This window comes from Haemorhous mexicanus, chromosome 2, assembly GCF_027477595.1.
Source record: "Haemorhous mexicanus isolate bHaeMex1 chromosome 2, bHaeMex1.pri, whole genome shotgun sequence".
NCBI lineage: Eukaryota > Metazoa > Chordata > Aves > Passeriformes > Fringillidae > Haemorhous > Haemorhous mexicanus.
The window spans coordinates 97,664,616-97,686,787 of record NC_082342.1 but is presented as its reverse complement, the minus strand read 5'-3'; the positions used below and the strand labels follow the sequence as shown (position 1 = coordinate 97,686,787).

Genomic DNA, 22,172 nt, shown 5'->3' with positions numbered 1-22,172 from the left:
TTTTTTTTATTTACAGACAGGCAGTATTTTAACCCAGTATTTTTTAAGCTGAAGGCTGATGCGACTTGTCATACGCCTGATATCCAGTTTGTGTTTCTGTAATTCAATCAAGGACAACTTGTTGGCCTGTTCCCATTTGCTTTCATATGCTGACAAGAAGGAATTCACCAGCAGCACTGAGCAAGATTATGAGAATTGTGACTTATAAACTGTTGAAGGCTTTCTCAACTTGCTGCTAAAATAATAACATCTAAACAAAATATTCAGATACAATGCAATATGTTTCTTTATTTTTTTAAAATCCAATTTGTAAAGGTCCCTTTTTAAACAAAACAAGAACAAAAAAATCAACACAATTCAGAGGGCTTATCTCATTTACCATATTCTTCCCCACTCTTCACTTATAACACAAGCAGCAACTTATAGTATTAGTGCTCATATAGTGCACTTATATGAATTTTGATTTGTGTATTAAGCATTAAATACAATGTATTTTCTGTGAGCATAGCCCAAAGAGTACACAACGTTACATTTTCAAAGCATATGTTAAAAAAAAAAGACAATAAATGTATATCCAGGACAGTCAAACTCAAATATTTTGACTCGGCAAATTCTCTAACGAGTAACAGCAATTTTAAACTGCGTACAAAGCAGAACAGTGCCAACATGCCTCCAGTCTGTGAGCTATGGTAAAACATCAAGCACACATACAAAGGAGAGAAGCCAAAGAAACCCACCACAGAGCTAACCTGAGGCACACCCAACCGCGACCGAACAAAGGCAGCCCACGTTCCCACTCTGTAATGCAAAGAGCCCAACAACAACAAAAAGCATTTCTACGCTACAGAAAGTGAACAGCAACTCCTTCCAAATTTGTCTCTGCATTTTTAAACAACTCGTTCAAAAAATTTCAAGATGAACATCTAATTATACCAAACAAATGTACAAACTGTAAAGTCAGAGAAGCTCCAGAAGATTGCCACTTTCAACCTTGCATAGTGAGAGCTGGCATTGATATTGCTACCATAGCTTCAGCAGAAGATACGGAAAAGAAAAAATTTTATCTCTAAGTGATGCACATATGTAGCATTTTCTTCACAAAATTCAGTTAAACATTGTTTTAATAAAAGGGAAAACAGCTCTAAAAAGGGAAAGATAGTGTTCACAAGCTTAGAAAAAAAATACAAAACCAGAACATTCCATAATAAAAAAATAAAAACAATAAACATTCCATCATGACAGCACCTATTTTATCACTAAATAAGCCCCATACATGCAACAAACTACAACTATTGTATAAGGCCATCAAATTAAAGGTTTACTTTTCATATAAACAAAGTGTAAAAATAGCAACAAGTTGCGATCTTCAGATTTAATGCTATGTGAGGATTCTGTCCCCCCAGTTTCATTTGGTAGCAATTTCAATATGCGTTTGATATAAATGTCGTTCGTCTAGGAACCGTGGTACAAATACATTGTGCCTAGGACAGTATTGTCATATCTCTGTTCGACCTTGACAGAATTGGAATGCTCAACAACACTACTGAGTTCAGGGATGCTTTCAGCAGTATCCCCAAAACCATGATAGTGTCCATAGTGCAAAGTGTCTCCAGGGTCTTCCACCCACGAGGGCCGGTTAGAAACACAGCTGCTGGGGCTCCCATTCAGGTGCAGAGATCCACACATATCCGTGGAATTACTCATGGCTTTCTCAGGCTCCTCGGTGCCGTTAGTGGTGTGCATCCGGTGCCTGCTGGGAGAAGTGACTCCGGGAATGACGCCGTTGGCTGTCAATGCTAAGCACTCCTCACGCCTGGCATCCATCCCACTGAGCTGCTGTGCGGCGCTGAAATCCAAATGTCCATTGATGGCACATCCATTTGTCAGTGCATTCAATATGGAGCTACTGCTATTCATATCTGCATTAAGAAATACACCTGTCACCAACAATTAAGAATAAATCGAAATACATCAAAATGTCTCCACTATAGTTCACTTACTTAAAAATGCTTCCATACACAGCTTTGAAAATAAATCTATCCTTTCTTTGTAACAATGTAGGTAGTTCCAAGTAATGAGATCCGATTAGTAAATTTGTGGCACGGATTCTTATGCTGAAGATGCAACTATCTATCCACATGTTTTGAAAATATGCCTATAATAATCTTTGCAAAGACAATGTGAACTTCTCAGATTTTTTTTTTTATTTAACTGTAAGAAGTAAGTGCAGCTGACAACATTCTGGGCAGTATTTTCAAGGGAGGAATAAAGTGATCTTTCCACTTTAACTGTAATGCCCTCTTGGGATGGAAGATTATGTACATACAAGAACTGAGTATCTGTGACAGGGTGAACGGTGGATTTTTTTCCATTTTCAGCTGTAATTTAACTGTGGGGTTTTTTTTTCTTTTTATTTGTAACTCTCACAGTACAGTATGCACTGAAGTAAGCCACATAAAGAAATGTTACACTGGAGTGCTAATATAAAACGTTACCAAGTTCCTTTATTCAGAAAGTACTTCAATGTACCTAGTAGCTTGCTAAATAACATACTGGGCAGGTTTGTATTCTATGCTATATTTAAAACAGCATGTGTACAATCCACATGCAAAATGCCATACAATAGCAACAGCAGAGTGCACAGAAGACTAAAAAATAAAAGCAGGAAACAAATTTCTAAAAATGTGCATGCAAAAATCACTGACAACTGTTTTGAAGCAATTTCCCTTTTGAAGTTAGTAATTAGTACAGTAGGTTTTGTTTCCATTAACAGATTTCATCAGTCTGTCTGAAATGCATGTTTTTGCAGTGGTACTCAAAAGTACTAGCACAAAAAATGCATGATATATTCTGCCTTTAAAATATAATTTATGTCTACATTGGTAAAGATGAGCAAGGCAAACATAGCAACTACAGAGCTATGTAGTGACATTTTAAGATTTTACATTCTGTGATTATCCTTGGATACATGCACATATGTTTATGTCTCCAGGAACACATAAACCCATGTGCAAAACAGGATTGCATTCACTGTGTGTATGCAAATTAATTCAGTTAATTTAGTCTGTTGGCAACTTCCCACATTTGTAAAACACTGGGTTCCCATTTAAGTGACACATAATGAGTACCACTGTCTGACAAGGAAGAATCTGGAGTTTTGGTTCTCTCTGTTTTTTGCATGGCTATTATTTGAAGTACGAATTACAACACTGATACTTCACAGACACCAGTATGTTACACAAGAAACGTGTCTAATTTGAACTCCCTGGATCTACTAACTGGAGTTTCCCATTTAGTCCCTACATCAGTTAAAATAACCACATCAGCTTACCTCACTAACCATAAATTCTCATTAAAAATGGAAAAAAAACCCCATAAACCCATCACAACATCAAAGTTAATACTTCAGTGATAAAAACGCACAGAAGGAGTTTCATATAGTGTTTATTAACTGAAAAGTGCAAAATTTTAACTTTTTAAAAATAAACCATTATAGGTTGGTTTTGCCAAATCAAATTTAATAAATCTGGCACTTCTATTAGTTAATATGAAAAGTAGGTAATGAATAATTTTAGTCATAATTATAGAATGCTATTATTGGTTTAAAATGAGCACCTACAGTAATACAGCAATAGTATATATTTATGAAAGAAAATAATTTTTCCATAAATAAGAACACTTAGTAATGATCACTGGAAAATACCATAGTCTACTTTTAAAGTATTGATTATATATATGTATATCTATTTATTCCTAATATATTAAAATATCTATTATAATCATTCCCTTTGTTGAATTGGATCTATGGTACAAAGCATAAACATATTTCTGGCAGAAAAAATTTATAAATAGGAAATTAATTTCCGAACGTAATAATGCACAACTGTAGTAACTCCATGTCTTAACCTACAAAGTGCAAAAAAGGCTGACCCAAGACAGCTTTAACCAAAATCTATACACATCCCGTCACCAAAAGCATCTTGATTAAGCAGCCCTTAAAAAATCTAGAGCATTAATATTGACCAATCCTAGTAACACTTTGACTGTTTCATTATGATTGGTACAAAACACAAAATCTGTTTTCCCAGGTACACTAGTTCTAAATAGTAGAACTGTGATGTCTGGTCTTCTATTCACATAAAAAGCCCCACAGCAGGATCCTGCACTTATGTCATTGTGTCTGAGCAAGTTCTGGACACAGGGTGTATGTCTAGACTATTCTCTAGAGTATGTATTGTACTATTTTGAATATAGTTTTGTCACAACATGTTATTTTCAAAGCTAAAAAATGCTTCCCTATCAAGTCTTCTTACTATCTAATCAATCGAAATTAAACAAATAATTTAACTTATTTCTGAATTTCCTTTAACTCAAAATTATAGCAACTAGAAGCAAGGCACAACGTAATACAAGCCTCAGGTTAAAAGTGAAACAGCCATCGTGGACTTGTTTACTTGAAATGTTAAGAAATTACTAATAAACCTTCTCTTTCACCATTACAATACATTGCATTTAACAGCTAACTTTTGATACCTACTAAACTCCCAGTATAATGGGTGTTACAGCAATACAATAGTTTTCAAGACTCCAGACAACAATGTGCAAAAATAAAGGACTAAGTTTTATACTTTAATTAAAAATAAAATGCATATTGATTCTTGCAACGACAAGGAGTTTGCATTGCAGAAACAGTGTATATCTCAATTTCTTTTGGTCCAACAGAAGTACTCTCCTGTTGTTTGGTGTCTTCAACCATTTGAATGTTGTTGTAGTTAACAGGAAACTGTCCACTCCCACCTGATACAACAGCAAACTCTCTATCAACGTGCATATTGTCAGCATCGTCCTCAGCTCCTCCATTCGGCATTGGTATTAAGCCATCAAAGCTGTAAGCTGACAGAAAAAGACATGTTTAGTCATAAGTGCCCACTTGAAAACTCAGCCAACAAAAAGATGATTGCTTTGATTATTAAAGCAAAACAAAATTACCAGGGTACCTATCAGACTTTGCACCTACATATTAAAGTTACTAGTAGGATGTACAAATAGGTTGAATGAAGAGAAATTTAAGTTACTCAGGCTTTACAGGGGTTGTGGCAAAACCAGCACATTATCCAACTCACATTTGTCTACTGTCAGTTTAGACTGCTCTCTTTTTCTCCCTCAAGGGCCAGGTCCCAAAACCCCACCCTAATCCACACCAGACTGCTCCCAGGGATCTCTTCAAGAGCTGAACAAGCAGAACTGTCTTCTGAAAGAAACTGCCAAGTGGTTAGACTGCTGGGGGGAATGCTTTAATAAGCAAGATGGGCTTAATTTCTACTACTTCTTGTACCTACCCAGAGCACTGCTCCACTACTATCCCAGAAGGCCCTGCTCTGCTTTCACACTGACATTGGCACACTTCTCTACACACACTGCACACACTCTCAATATTAAGTTGTAAATTACTGCTTTGGGGGACTGCAATTCAGCTCCCATTACCTTTGGCACAATCAAAATTTTCATAAGCTGCTCATTTTTAAGGAACCTTAAGTCCTGAAGTGTTGCAGGGCCAAAGAGATCACTGAGGGCTTAAATGACGTCAGGGCCCTTGGATCAGCAGGCTTCAAATTACCCTAAACCAGGAAAGGAAAGATTTTTTTTTTTTTAATTAACTAGAGGAATATGTAAGTGCAGTTTCATGTTGGCCAATTCCAAGGTCCAGTTCCAGGAACGCCCTCCATCACACCTCACACAGAACACCCAAAGCATCTGTGCTGAGGCTTGTGACACAGAGACACGGGCTATAAGCAGCACACACATCACAGAGAACAAGTCAACCTGCTGAGGGCTGCACTACAGGGGTCAGGATTATGACTGACACGAACACAGCTGTGTGACCAGTTGGCTCAGTGTGCATCATCATCATCATCATTGAACCTGTGCACCCTCTGCTGATCTTCCCAGGAAGCAGGATGAAATTTCTGGAATTGATTTCAGAAAGATGGACATAAAATTCAGTTTATGTTGAAAATCAAAATTAAAAACTATTTGGCATATATTCTGAAAGCGGTCACCAATTTACTTCTCGTAATTACACTTGAGTAATTAGTTTCTGATACAGTGTATCATGTATCAGCCTTGCCTAATTTTGAAGTTTAAGGCTTCTTTTAATTCTATGCACCTGTGAGCAGATACACCTGTGTGTATATAAACAATTACAAGTAATGCCCATCCACTGCCCTGTTTAGTTATTCCAGGGCACAGCACACCTTAAGCATTTATCTTCGCTCAACTCTACTGCTTATGGCTTCTTGTAAGGGATGTATGCTGTTGCAGCAAGTCATTCCAAAGCAGTGATTGTTCCAATTTGGGGTATGGCTATCAAAACCTGACTTTTCCCTGCAAATATAGGCTGGCATCACTCTCTGAGCATCTGGAATCTCCTGTGCAAATAGTCTTTAAAGGACAACAGACCAGTGTGGTTTTAGTAAGGGATTAAAAATAACACAAAATTTGGCTTGTTCTGTAAAAAGGCCAGCTAAGCACAAAGATGTACTGATAACTCATTACTCAGCTCTATTATTATATCTATTTGTTGTTTACCAAAATGCCTCAGGAACAGTGACTCATTCTCAGTGCAAGAGACTTTTTACATCGATGCAATAGTTATTATTGATGCTGATGTCTTTGAGGGCAAACACGTCAGATTAGAAACTCCCCCAGCTGGCATGCACCTCTTAGTTACTCCAAAAACCTTCAAGCAAAAGAAGCAAAGCTTTTGCATTTGTTTGTGAAGGTCTTAAAAAGTCATATTGTTAACAATTTCAAAAATAATCTACTCTGATTGCTTTTCCAACATTTTTGTAATTGTTCAGGAGCACTTGTTTACTTCAAGCACTGTCTATTTGCTCAATCTAACTTAGGTACTGGACCAACTCTGAACAGTGAAAGGTAATGCAGATACAGCGCCAGTCCCCCTGATTGTGGGGAAACGCTGCCCACTGACTAGCTTGGAGCATATTCTGAAAGAGACAGCTGCTTAGGAACACTCAGGGCAGCTCTTCAAAATGCAAGGTAACTTGACTTCAAGCAGTGCCTCCTGGTAGATCAGTGGACTCAAAACATCTTTCTGCAGTTGTTATGGACACTCGCGTACTAGGCAAGTTTTCTTATTCTATGTAGCTACTTAGTAACTACTTATTCCTGAAGTCTTGTATTTAACTGCCAGGGACTCTTCTCCATAATGAAATTTATCATTTAGACCAGCTACGTGAAACAACGTATCCTGTTTATGATTGGCCATGGACTACCCAGTTAAGGTCTCTGATCCTGGTATAGGTGAAGCGGTGTTTGGATAGCAAGTACTGCACAAACAGCAGTGCTGATATTGACATGATTTATGTTGCCTATGTCATATTTAGAAACATGGTTTAGGTCTCAATTCCCCCCTTGCTATCTGGAATTAAGCACTGTTTAAGCCCATTCTATTTGGTTCACTCAAAGTAACTTATGTTAGAATGTCAACTTTAACTGAACAAAGTGCCTTCAATGAGGACCTATGAAGTCCCTTTCCTGATGCTAAAGAAAAGCATCCTTTAGCATCATCAGGAAAAAGGAGGTTTGAGTGCAGAATTACTCCCTAGTTTTTAGTAAGAATTTAGTGGGATGACCAATAGAAAAGAAGAAGATCATTCTCCTCCACCATGTTACTCAAGGTGTTTCTAAAAACATCTAAAATCTAAAAAGATTTCTACACAGAGCTACCAAAATATATCTTTAGGTTGTACTACTTCATCATCACTGGCAAAGCAGTATCCTCAACATACAAGGCTGGATAGGAAACCTTAAGGTTCATTCTGTTCTTACACCCTTGCGTAAGACAGCAGTTCCCCTTGGAAAACAATCCAGGAAACATAGGGTATGTTAATTTACAGACATAACCCTTCTTGATTTGGGAAACCCTTGTGCATTCAATTTCTTCCATGTACCTTATGTAGCAGTTTCTGAACTGTGAATTTATCCCTGAACGGGAGATTACCATCAGAACATCCAAGCATCTCTGTGAATCAATGGAACTTTACTTGGCCCTCCTGAAGCTGAAGAAACTGAGGAAGGAGTAGAAGCTAATTTCAGCTCCTACTCCCCTGCATAATTATTCTCAGCATCATGCAGCTTTAGCACTCTCTGGAAATAGAAATTTCTGAATATGCCAAGATGACGACAGGCAGAACTAGGATCTTGTGGCATGGAGTAATTGTATTAATCTGCTGCTTGTATTAATACGTAATTTAGATATGTGAGTTTGTCAATAATACTCAACATCCACTCCAAAGACTTTAAAACGTTTATTTGCCTTTCTCAACAACAGTATCAACCCATCCCTTTTACCTCTGGGGTCTCACCTTCTGTTCTAGCCTTCTTCACTCCAGCAGACTCCATATCTTCAAAGGATCTCTTTCGACTTGTCCCACCACTGAATGGATTGGGACCTGCATTCTGATGAACCCCATTTAAGGTGCCATTGCTATAGAAACGATTCAGGTGACAGTTCTGGAGGTTCAAGAGAAACTGGGCACATTCTTGGAAGCCCTGGGTATGTGCAAGGTCTGCTGCTGTCAGGCCACTGGCATTTCTCAAGCTGTACAATACAAAGAAACTGGATTACACTCATTCATCAGGCTAGCTGGCTGCTGCTGCTGCCCTTACTGACTATCTATCTGCTGGTGATGAGAGAAAACATATACTTAGCAAATTTTCCATTAAGAAATTAGTTATCAATCTTAGTTTTATAACTATCTTAACTTTTTGCACATATATCTCACTTCTAAGCAAAATTTGGGAGACAATACACTTAAATAAAATCAATATACTATGTGCCTTAAACCATCTTCCTATTTAAACTTCTCAAAATGCTTTACTCTAAAATAGTCTGAAGTAGCTGATCTTTACATAAACTTCAGACTAATTTAAGTGTTGAATTTTACCATCTTCTGCAGTTTATTCTGCAATCTATTGCCTTAACTTCAGCAAAAGATCAAATACTCAAAACAAACTTAACATGACTTGGCAATTGTCCATGGCATTCTGGTTTCTAAGGTAACAACAACATCACTATTTTTCCTCACAACAAAATACATACATATATAGTATAAGGTAGATAAAGATGCTATACTTAGATGTGCTTTGCTTATACTTTTGTTTCAGGTTTGTTTCTCATTTCAAAGTGTGTGACATCATAAGTACTGGAACTTGCTTTGGTAATTTCAACCAAGACTTTTCTGTGCACAAGAGAATGGCACTGGATTTTGCATATTCTAGTGCATCAAGGAGGTTAGGAATGAAATCAGGGAGGACATGCAGATATGCGGAGGTTTAATTTGAAAAAGTGTTGAATCATGTGCATTTACACTAACACACAAGATGTCTTGTGCTTAGCAACTTAGGCTAACTTCATCAGGAAGAGCAAAAAAGTGGAGACAAGAAGGCCAGGAATGACAAAACTAGATGGTGATGCAAAAGATGCCCATTAATCTTTCCTAATATTTTTCCAGAGAGATGTAACTAGTCAGAGAAGTGGAATTCTTTTTTTCTTGGCTTCAGTCATTTAGACAAGTCCCTCACTTAAAAATCCAGAAACAGACCAGCTAACAGAAGAATTCAGAAGATTTATGGACATGATTCTCTTGAAACTACAGCTCATGAGAAGAAATCAAAGAACAAAGCCCAGATTTGCTTCCTAGATCACTGTAACTTACTTGCTACAAATATAAATAAGAACACCTTTAGAAATTGACTATTACAGGATCACAAAACTCATAATCTAAACCAGGATTAATTTCATTCCATACTGTACTATTCTAAGTCATAATTTACTTGGACTACAAGTGAAAGTCCACAGAACAGCAGTCAAGAGTGCTCTAGACAGTAAGATTTCAGAATACGGAAAAACCTAGTTAGTCAAAAGAAATCAAACTTTAAGGTGGTATTAGTTTTAAATACCTACAGAAGAACTGCAAGTGTAGGTGCATCAAGTGTAGGCAATATATGAATGGGATTAATATGAACAAAGGAGAATTAAAGCTCGCATCAGGAGAAGGGTTTAGAGTATAAAGGTTGCTGAATCTTGAGAGGAGTCTCTTCTCCTCATTGTAAGAGCTGCCTATGGTATCAGAAATTCTACTGTCAATCCCTTCCCCTGCTGATCTAGATGACTTGTTGAAGCTGCTGCTAAGCAACAAATATTTGACACTCCTTTAGCAATTCTGATTTATTTGTGCAGCATAATGATGTAGAACAATGAAACTAAAGCTTAGGAAACACAAATGTTAACAGATCTGTTCTGTTCAAGAAGAAAAGCTCAGTTCTCTGACATATTTTTTAAATTTCCGAGCCCGAAAAGAACAATAAAAGAAATCTAAGCAAGAACAAAATAAACAAAGTTATGCAAAGATAAAAATTACAAAATCAAAATGGTATTGAATGGCCATCTAATTTAAGAGAAGTTCAAGAAATTCTATGACTTAGCAGGTACAAATGAACACTAATTCTGCTTTTCAAAACTGACTGTAAGACTACAGTTCAGTCACCATTTTCCAAAGGATCGTGAATGTAAGATGCCAGAGGCATTTGGAAATTTATAAACAAAGATCAAAGTGTGTAAAGCTACACAACCAAACTCTGAGAAAGAAAAACTAAATTTCCCAGGAAAAAAAAATAGAAAGGAGTTAAAGGTTGCAAAACTTAAAAATGCAATGATCTCTGATATTTAAAGTTCTGTCACACTCCTACCTCATTCTGAACTAGGTAGACAAAGATGTGCTTGTTTTACAGAAATATCCTGGAAGCACTGCCTAGATTTCAACGGACTCAAGCCTACAGGATTTAACATTCTTGCTTCTGAAGTTTAGAAACACCTCTTTTAAAGGTGTGAAAGTGAATTTAGCCTATCAAGTTAGTAATGAAAAGAAAAAAAAGTTCAATGAAATAAGAGGAGATTCTAAGTTCTAGATGACTCTGAAAACTGTTTGAACAAATGTTATAGAAGACAACACAGATGTTCTCTCTGCTCACTTACACTAATTTGAATATTTTTCCTATATCCAGTTGTCCATGTCCATGATTTTAATCAAAGCCTGATTATTCTTGGACTTTCAAATACTTTCAAATTTCTGTTAGACTGCCTTGCATTCCAATATTAACAGGACGCATTAAAGGAAAAGCTGACAAATGTTGCAGAAACCTTCCGTCACTTTCTCAAAAACAGGCTAGAAAGATTAAGATAAAAAAAGACCTACCTCTTTAGCTGATTTCTCTAGCTTTTCAAAGAGGAAAACATCTGTCAGAGGGAACATAAAGGGCAGCAAGAGGTAGCAGTGCTACATTAGCCTATCATAACCAAATACAAGTAATCAAAAAAAAATTGCTAATGTAAATAGGAACACAATAGAAAAGAAAATGCTCCTAACCGAGTTACCCAGTCTGGAATAGTTTTTGTATTTTCAAAATAATTTAGAAATAGTCAACGACGGTAAGGATTCTGAGTCTGTAACAGAAAAAGCGTAAAATACAGTCCTTCCAGAAAGCCTGGAGTACTTGAATGAATCAAAAAACCAGGATATCTACCAGATCATTCTTTTTAAGTGTTAATCTGAACTTGGGAGTGGAACCACCCTGTTACAGCTGTAATTACAAGGAACATCTAATACTAAACCTTTTGCCCATGTCTGGCAGTGAAGTGTCTGCCTCAGCTTATCCCAGGAGCTAAGAATTTAAGTGTCATTACTGTAGACAGACTAGGTTATATGGATGAAAATAGAAATGGTTCACTGTCCCAGCCACACATAAGAGGAGTTCAACCTCTTACATGCAATCCCTGTCAGCCCTTGGTTATGAACTGCAATTATATGTAAACTGACTATCAAGTGAAAAGGAGGAGGAATAATATGTGATTCATTTGGCTACAATGTGTAGTATTGGAATGTGTGGCTAAAAAAGGGAAGAAAGATCAACAAGCAGGAAACTCAGAGATCACTATTTTCAAGTAAATTTACAGCTCTTTCAGTTATTAGGTGTCCCTTGAAAGGTATTTCATTTATTGTAGCTGCTGACATAAAGAAAAAGGATTGGTAAAGAATATTATAACTGAAAGTAACTTCAAGACCTGGGCTGCAAAAGAAAAACACTGGAAAAAACAGTGGATGACATGGACAGAACTACCTCAAGGTCATGAGTCTTGAAAAAAAAAAAATTTCTTTTGCACCCATCCTCTGCTTTTTTTAGTTAGTTAACAATCTCTCTGGTACCAGCTTTGATCTTTTATCCTAAACATCTTGAAATAGTGGAAGTTCCAAGAAGCTCGGAACACACTGATATTAAATCTTCAGGCAAACTGTCCTTTTGTTACTGGAAATCATGCAGCAAATATGTCAGGTCTATTTCTGCAACTGCATTACTCAGAATTAAAAAATGGGGACGGAAATTTCTAGTGGGTTTTACACTTCGTTTTGTAGAGGTTTTTGTTGTTATTGGCTTTTTTAAAAAACTTCTTGCTTTGCAACAAAGATGCCAATTTTCAGGACAAGCTTATGTTTCTTTTCAAGGTTTGTCTCTCAGCTAGGCTTCTAGCTGAAACAAGAAAAATAGCAGGTCACAAACACTGCATTTTTCACATGAACTCATTATGAAGGAAGAAGCCAGCAGCAAGGAAGGTGGGAAGGATGGAAGGAAGACGTAAGTAAAAAAAAATCAGAGTAAGTCTTGGAAAGTAATATGTGTGTTATGCTTAGTCAGCAGTATTCCTTGACTTGATGCAGAATTTTCTTAAGGTTGGCCTAGTAACTATCAAATCAGAGAGCAGTGCTCCAAAAACTTATTTCCTTCTCTCTCCAGTAAAAAAGAAAAAAGTCAAAAACTTAAGACAACTGTGAAGGTCAGTCTAGCTGTAGGAACAGGTGGAAAAACTGAAGAAAGGACACTGAAAACAAAAGCTCTGAAAATGTCATTCTTTTTTTGGCACCTGCTCCAGACAGAAATGTACATGAAGGCAGGAACTGACAAACAGGAGAAAAATTCCTTACTTGACACTGTCCAGGGCTAAAGGCAGCCATCAGAAAGTCAATTCACTCCATGTTTAGAAAACACATGTCTTGCATCCTTTCCAAGGCAATTCAAGTATTTGAAAAATGACTGAGTCCTGTTCAGGGTTTTTCATTAAGCAGCAATTTTTTGCTATATACTTTATTCACTGTTTCCATGTAATTCTTATTACTAGAAACAAATTAAAATCATGAAGCACGCCATTATTTACCCTCAGTCTTCTTGTAGGCTAAAATCCAGGAACTGGGAAGAAGAACATCTTGTTTTCTTTGAAGTACAGAAGTATAAGATGCTAACTCCAACGCAAAAGAAGAAAGCCAAATGTAAGGAAGGATACATTTTCATATTATAAAGTTATTCTAAATAGAAAAAAACCCATAAGAAAAGACGATGAAAGCCTGAATATGGAGGAGTAGGTGATCTTGAAGTTTTCGGACATATGACACTTGCTTATCACACTCTGTAGTGACAGGTGTTTTCAAAAATAAACTCAAAACACACACTGATATATTGAGTTAACGCTCTGACTTTTGCATATGCATTTATTCACAGACCTACAGTGCTTAAAACACTCTTATAACATGTTTTTCTTCTTCCATCAAGTGATGTCCACAGGCAGTCTTCAAAACTGACTGATCTTGGCATGAAGAGGCTTTTTTTTTTAGGGTCCATTCTTCTCCCTCTGGGTTGACATCATCTGAACTGCCATTCTAAATGCCCAGTTTGTCTGAAAGTCCTAGTACCCAATTAAAGCAGCTATAAAGAGGACACTGATGAAGCAAGACTTTAGGTATTTCTTTCTTCTGAAATGCTTTTTCAAAAATGTTGGCTGGGAGTGTAATTCACAATTGTTGCTCTAAACCAAGAGACAAGTGCATTATCTGGCCAAACAGGATTGGTGAACAGAAACACAAATTTAACTTTCAGCTTAGCTTTATTTAGGAGGAAATTTTTATTATTTCAACCTAATTTAAGAAGTTTACTAAAGGAAGAAAAAAACTGAGGCAAGTTATTAAAAAATATTCAAGATGCTTCCACTATGGCTAAGCAATGGAAAGTAAAAAGAAAAACCAAAACCAAAAAAACCACTCAAAATTCAGAATTGTTTAAATTTGACTTTGTGCAACGAAGATTTACTTCAGTGTAACATACAGAATTTACTCTTTGAAAGATCTGTAGAAAGAAAACAAAGACTTGTACTTCTCATCTTGAATTATAAATGCGATTGAATTTACTTCAAAAAATTGCTTCTAAGTTGCTTCAATTGTTCATTTTTCATATTCATTGGCAGAAAAAACCAGGTAAATTTGTCTTCTTAACATAGAAATACCTTAGAAATACACTATCTTGAACTTATAATGTCACATACCTTGAAAAACAAAACAAACATTTGCTACACAAAAAGTCAACAATATTTTTGAAAATCATATATATAAAAAAAAATCTCCTGAATGTTTAATTTGAAATAGTGATTACAGCACCTACAGCTTACTGTGTTTTTGTTAATGCCATGCGACAATCTAAGAAAATAAACCACAGTTTTCGTATATCAATGTAATATCTGTTAAAAATTACTGATCTCAACTTATCTATTGTTAGTTTACAAATAAAAATGTAGATAATTGTAAATTAGGGTAAGCAAAGCATGCAAATCTATAGATTCTATATCTGAATTCCTAGATTAGCATTAAAACCAATCACCGCAACAAATACCTCAACAGTATGCCTTGTGTGCAGAAAGGAAGCGATACTGAACATTCAATGCCACAACTGTAAGGTTTTCGGAGAAGCACCTGTGGCAGTTTCAGCAGTTTCTATATGGAATGCTCCCCCTTTCTAGGATTACTTGAAAAAATCAAGTCAATTCGAATTACGTAGCTGTAAAACATTGACATGTGTAGTTTTTACAGTTTCAGAATCTTCTGTTTGATTTAAACGGGCAATGGTGCATAAACAGGAAACTTATATCATAAGGGATCACATATTTGCAGGCAACATTAAGATTAAAAGTACATTAACATACATAAAGTGCTGTAGCACATTATTCAATATGTAAGCCATTATCATGTGACCACCTTAACAACAAGATACTAAGCCTTTTATGCCTTTAAAAGCATTATAACTTTCATCCTGAAACCAATTTTTCAGTTCTTCACTAAAATTTATATAGAACGGATTAAAGTTACCGGTCAACTCATGGCTTCAATTACTTTAAATTTAGTAGGCTGTATCTCAAAAGAATTAGTAGCTATTCCTATATACAAAAATTAGCAGATACAAGGATTAAAACAAAACAAAAGAAGAAAGAGAAAAAAAAGATCAGAACACTAAAACGCCCACAGTGAGAAAAATTGTTTCCTATATAAACAGTAGCATACTAGTCTAAAATTTCTAAAGCAAAATTATTTTAAAATGCTAAACTTTAAGTGTTTTAACCCTTTGGTGTCCAAATACAGAAGTTATAAAATTGTTTCAAACTTTTTTTTTTCCAGATACCAAGAGAAAAATAATCTTAACTAAAGAGATGTGTGTCACTGCCGGGGCAGCTATACAAATTCATGCTAGAATTACACACTGGGCATCTACAAAAGCACAAGTTGGTGCCAAGTTTTTATTTCACAACAAAGCATCTGGCAGCTGAAATTATTTTACACTTTTAAAACCAGTGCTAGAGTTCCTGTGAACATCATCCAAAATCATAACAAGAGGAATATATTGAAGAGAAGGACAATGCTTTGTGAAGCCACTTTCTCCACAGGAAAATCAAAGTTCACTATGAATTATGCAGCTATAATTAGCTCCTAGATACTTCAACTCCTGACTGAGCAAACATTGGCAGAAGAAAAAATTCATTAACCATGGTAGGCAGCGTTGCAGTTACCACAAACATCACCATCAGGATTTTTTGTTGCATCTGTATTCCCATTTATATGCTTTACTAAAGACCTCAAACAGTGCACTTCATTTTCAGTGCATTTTCTACAAAATATTCACATTTCCAAGGAAACCTTCCCCTGATCAATACAGGCTTGACTTGGCCTAGTTCCAGCAGCAATGTTTTTAAATTCATACTTCATTATTTAAGAAGTGATTCCTAATAACAGCTCACAACGGGAAGCGGGAAAGACAATGGTAATTCTTGAAACAACAGTCTGACTGCAATACAGGATAAAAGAAAAGACCTTTCCTACTAAAATGAAAGTATTTCCTAGATCACTAGTAAAATTTAATTCTAAATAAGCATCTTTATAGTACTGCAGCCACTTTAAACACAAAGAGAATGTAAGACTTACTTAGCCAACCTTATGACAATGAGAACTATCACTGCTGTTAATTTCACGTTTCTACAAACAGAACAAGAATTGCAAATAACGTTGCTAACAACGAAGAAAGTGTAATGGAAAACTGCTGAGGACAGGTTCAGAGCAAACTCTGACTTGAAAAGATTAAACAACCTTGCAACACAGATATCCACCAAGATGACTCTAGTAGCAAATAAAATTACATTATTTCTCCTCAGCATAGCAAATGAATCCCAAAGGTAGCTTAGAATTAGAGAAATGAAGGAAGAAAGCTTCTCTCAAATGTGCCAAACTTAAAAGAAAGTTCAAGCTGTTAAGTACAAAAGGCATGGATAGTGGAAGTTTGGAAATAAAAATGAAGAGGTAAATTAATGTTAAGGTAGTTTTGTGCCAAAAGCAGGGCAAAAATCAAGAATGAAAGAGCTATAGGTAGTAGATGGTTTCATTATTTTCCCATAATAGGGACACTATCAAACTACACAGTCTTGTTGGGTTTTTTTTGGTGTCAAAAATAATTCGGTGTGTTTACTCAAGCAGACATAAAATCTTCTGGATTAAGGAACTGCTGAAGTGCACAGAACCAGTTTAAATGAGCTTCATGAAAAAAAGTTTATGAACTTAGATTTTTCTCCCTTTATAAGAAAATTTATCCATTGTATATAAGCCCAATCAAGCAAAACAGAACGAAGCTGAAGAGTAATATTTTCCCTAGGTTATGATTACCAAAGCTCTTCCATGGTTTGCTAAGCCTCCATGCCATGAGATACATCTTGTAATCAGTAAGTAGTGCATGACACACATAAGAAAACTTTTCTGACCAACCTGAACATGTTCTGGGCCACATTACACCTACCCCCTGGGTTTTTTTGTCCAGAGGCTACTAGGTACTATTTGGTCTATGAACAACTTTACTGAAAAGACACAAACCAGATCAGCAAATAAAACCCAAATCAACATGGCAGGCTAGAGCACACATTGCAATAAACAATCCTCTCATCACATATCTAGTAAAAAACTATTGCCAGATCAAGCATAGCACCCCTACAGATCACCATCACTGACATCTGGACTAACCATCAGAACTACTAAGACTACTGCATCTGGGATATAATTGCTTCTTTCACTGTATTTAACTCTGGCCAAGCTCCACTTCGTAACACTTTGGTTTCTCCACTTGACTTAACTGTACCCAGGTTTCTGTAGCCAGAACAGCAACAGAATAGCTTATCTTGCAGGGAAAAAAGAAAATCTTAAGGGAAACTGCACACACTAAAGTGAACATCAGCACAATATCTTACATGAAGGTAGATCAATCCCAACAAAGAAACCCAAACATTCCTGTAAGAAATCTGAACTACCTGCATATAAGTCTTGGTAGTACTTCCATATTCTTTACCCAGCTCTCTTGGACTGAAGAAAAGGCAAGAAACCAGTGCTATAAGGGTTCTCACCAATGAATAAGCTAAACTATCAAGCTCACATTTATCTAGTGAATTTCCCCTCTATGTTTCTGAGAGGTCATAAGTATCATTACTTTAAGGATGGATTTTACTTTATTCATAAAAACCACAGCCTCTCATATTCCAGGTGCTATCTACCAGGTGCTATCAGCAATCACTGTTGTTATTCCACCCCCACTAAAAATAATCTGCATTCAAATTGAACAGGAATTCAGTGGTACGAGTTTGCCTCAGCTTCCTGCAATTATTAGAAGTGTCAGTAACTCTGAAAACTACATTTTTCCAGACTGGTTTACTTTAAGACTGAGCCTCTCTCATTTTTTATCAGTCACCCATGCATATGCATTCCGTTTTGGTATTTCCAAATCTTTTCTTCAGACTAAATCCAAATTACTGCCCTACTTCATAATCACAAGCTCCTACAAACCACCTCAAATACTGCTACAACCATAGCAACCAAACAGGAAACCAAACATGGAAGAAATTACCAAGATTTAATTGCAGTTTTTTTAAAGGAGAATTAGTGTTTCACCACTGAAATGCACATGCCACTTGGAATTTGCCTTCCCATAACAATTTATATAAAATGGAAAAGGCAGAATAAATTCCAGCACATGTATCCTCTACACTGAAAAATGGTCACTACAAGAATACTACAGTGATGGCCCTTAAAATGCTTGTTACATACAATTAAACAAGAATTGCCATATATTCTTCCTTAATTATACAGCAATGTTTAATTATGCAACAACAGCAATTAATCCAGCAGTTTAACTAGTATCTGGAGGCAATCAGGTTTATAAAAAGAATGTGCATGAAGTGGTCTGAGTTTGGAAAGTACCAAACAGATTATACAAGCACTAATACACTAATTAACAGATAAGAACCTCTCAGTTGAAAAAGCACCTAAATCTAAATGATCAGTAAGATCCTAAAGCATTACTCTCAAGATGAGGTTAATTTAATGACTGTAAGAAAGCAGAATGCTCCTTCTTCAACACTGAAACTGTGCTGTAATAAAGCTTCTGAAGTAAAGAGGTGACACAGCTGTGGCACTCCACAAGTGTGTAAACACCAGAAATGAACTGCAATTCAATATTAAAAGTTTGGTAGTTAAGTAAGCTAGACAAGAAAAATAAGCTCACAGTAAAAACCTGCAAATAGCTCCTAAGATTTTCAGAAATCAAGATACCCATTAACTAAGACAGGAGATTTCTGAACCCTGAGACCTTCAAGAAAAGAGGCCATGTAAGCTTCTCCTCCAGACTGAAAAGGAACTGAGGGTTTGCATCAGAAAGCAATGGCCAACTTCTGTCCTGTCATGAAAATGACACATCACTATGTCTTCATTAGAGGCAGCTGATTTTCAGGAAGTCAAGAAATCTCAAAAGTACAAATGAGAAGAATAAAAGCTGAGATATCACAACAGTGATCACGTGGAACAGAAATATAAGAATTTCACAAAGGACTAATCTAGCAGCGCTAAAAAAATCACAGCAGACAGATTTCTGTTATGGAAGATGGATAGCAGTTGTGAAGAAGAAAAATTATATTAATATTGCCTTTTTTAACAACACAATGAAGTTTGTGACATACAAGTCTGACAAGAAGAAATAAAATTAAGTAAATCCCTGTCAAAGAATGAGAATAAAGGTCTTACTGAAAAACTTAGTATCAGTGATAGGACATTTCTGGCATTGAATTTACACACTCAGATGAATGCCAGACAGCTTTAACAAGAGAGTGGCTGAAGTGTCTGCCTAAACCAGATCAACATCACAGTATAAATCTGTCATCTGGTGGAAACAGATGTACTGGTTTATTTATCTCAGCATTTCACTGCTTCTACTCAAACCTTGAGACCAGAGAATATTAAAACTAGAAAGGAAATTATCTCTTTAGGTCTCATAACATGCCATCATGGTATACAACCCAAATTTACCCAAAACCTGAAGATTTCTGGCAGGCAAATAAAAAGCTTTTCTATAATACGATTCAAATATCATGATCAGTAAAACCTTTAAGCAAGCAAGAGTTTGTGTTCAATTGGATGGGTACATACCAAGCCACAGCCCATTCCACAAGTTACACCTCTCTCTATCCCAGGATAATACAGTGTTTGAAACTTCTCTCTTAGTTCTAAAACCAAGACACTAAGGAATACACAACTGCTTAAATGACAGCTGCAGAAGAATTTTTATTCGGAGATAAGTGGACACAATGCACAAGTGCACCACATGCAAACAGACATGAACCAAGTCAGGATAATCAACACTTGCATCTGCTTCTTTTTGATTCAACAGTGTCCTGTGTTTACAGCTGAATGTTTTATTTTTATATATGCTGTGATACAATCTATAAAACTACATTAAAACACAGCATTTATGTAAGAGTGCAAAAGAGCAAAACAAAACATGGCACCAAGAAGGCTTTTCCTCTATAAAGAGCTGTGGACACTTGTCTGTCATCATGATAAAGAATACACAATTAACCATACATAAATTGCATCAATATGCCTTTTAGTGAAAATCCAGCAGTAATTATGGATACTTTAAAAGGTACTATCCACATTAAAAAGTCAGTTACACAGCAAACCTTTTCACTCATATGAGGACATTGTGACCACCTGCTTCCCCCTCTTCAAGGGTCCATGAATACCATAGTTAGTGGAGCAACCATTTTTATGGCTGTAGGACATACTGTGCACAGAATATGCTTCAGCTAAAATGAGAAGGTAAATACCACAAAAAAATCAAAATATTTTCACTAGGGTACAATTATTATTTTTTAATTTTATTAAAAATTTACACAGGAATAGAGACCCAAATTCTCTCTCATCAATTAGGAAAACAATGCAACAGCTTAATGAGATTTATACTGCAAAATCCTATCTTTCTCTGCAAAAGCAATACACTAGCAAGCCTGAAATATAGTAAACTAGAAAAATTCAAGTGAGGCTATTTTATTAAAACTAAAATTCTTACTTTTATCCTTGACTATTATCAATATTCTTTGTCTTCCAATATAACCAAAGAAGGAAATAAAGCAGAAATGTGGTAAACACTGATAACAAGATTTCTCTAGTCCAAGTTACCTTATTTTAACAGCAATAATCACTAATTAACAAAAAAATACATTTCTTGCAATATTACATTAGTGGTTATAAGTGTTTGTGTAATAATGAAATCTTAGCATCCCTGTTCTACTTGCTATAAAAAACTAGGGATGATGGCATTTAGGACATATATTATTAATATCATGTAAAGGTGCTTGACTAATTGCAGTCCCAAGGGGTACTTCATTCATACTTATGAAACTAGACTTCAATACTGTTAACTATACTAAGAAATAAAGAAAAAAGTGGATTAAAGGATCTAATCCCAGTAAAAATAGAAAGTACTTATTCATCATCAGTACAGACCAGCAGTTTAATTCGAGTTAGTGCTTAGTTCTGCATTTCATAAAGTTCTTGCTTTGGTTTTAGTAATTATCAGTCAATTTTATCAGTCAATTATCATTTCAATTAATATATACAAATTAAAACTCAAATATATGGCTAAAATCCCTCTCCTCTTCTTCTAACTGGAGTCATAAAATAAGACAGTCAGAACTTCTAGAGTATCTACATTTTCACGTTTTTACAAAAATTAGGAAATCTACATAACCATTAATCAGGGCCAGCTTTCAAAACCAGATGACCCAAAATTAATCAGTGTCAAAAGCATATACATGTATTTGGCCTAATTTAACACACTGAACCTGGAAACTGGATTCTAAGGAAAAAAATCCTCACCCCTATCAGTCAACACCTAACTCCCTCAGGTGACAGGGCCAAGTCCTTTTTCTCTAAATGATTAAACTCGGTTTGCTCCACAAGCCTTTTGCATTTGCATCTCTGATTTTACCATCCTCATGATAGGACCTGATGTTTAATTATCTATCTGAAACATAGATTGAATTCAAAGCTAGAAAACTGAGAATTCACCTTATTTCCAGTTCATTAAAACTGCTGTAAACCTACACTGCTTCTGCTGCAAATAGCTTTGGTCAAAGACAGGTATCACCCATTTCACATTGTTTATGCAGTTCCACAACTTTTCTTTTGGTTGGCTACTTTGATAAAACCATAAGATTACATACTAATTGATGATGATAATTAAGGTTTGCTCAATTCCACAGTAAATTTAATTCCAAGTTTATCTTAAAAATATCCAAAAGTGAGTGAAAAATGGGAGATTATACATTTAAGGCTGATTTAATGTGCTTGTCAATAACTGAGACAGCTTATTTTGTTTTTCTATAAAGAAATCTCTTCATACAAAGCAATTAG

The 22,172-nt window shown here is 35.8% G+C and overlaps 1 protein-coding gene across 2 annotated transcripts in view; it reads right to left on the bottom strand.

Moving 5' to 3' along the window:
* Positions 1–262: 262 nt before the first annotated feature.
* Positions 263–22,172, bottom strand: part of ANKRD10 (ankyrin repeat domain 10) — a 37,480-nt gene continuing 15,570 nt past the window's right edge. The window contains exons 4-6 of one of the 2 annotated variants that reach the window (XM_059839682.1): positions 8,388–8,623; positions 4,798–4,893; positions 263–1,937 (exon numbers count right to left, since the gene is read on the bottom strand). In XM_059839682.1, coding sequence (XP_059695665.1) covers positions 1,453–1,937; positions 4,798–4,893; positions 8,388–8,623 — 817 coding nt within the window. In that variant the 3' untranslated portion in view covers positions 263–1,452. The remainder of the gene's footprint in view (positions 1,938–4,797; positions 4,894–8,387; positions 8,624–22,172) is intronic. The other variant, XM_059839683.1, reaches the window with a different exon arrangement.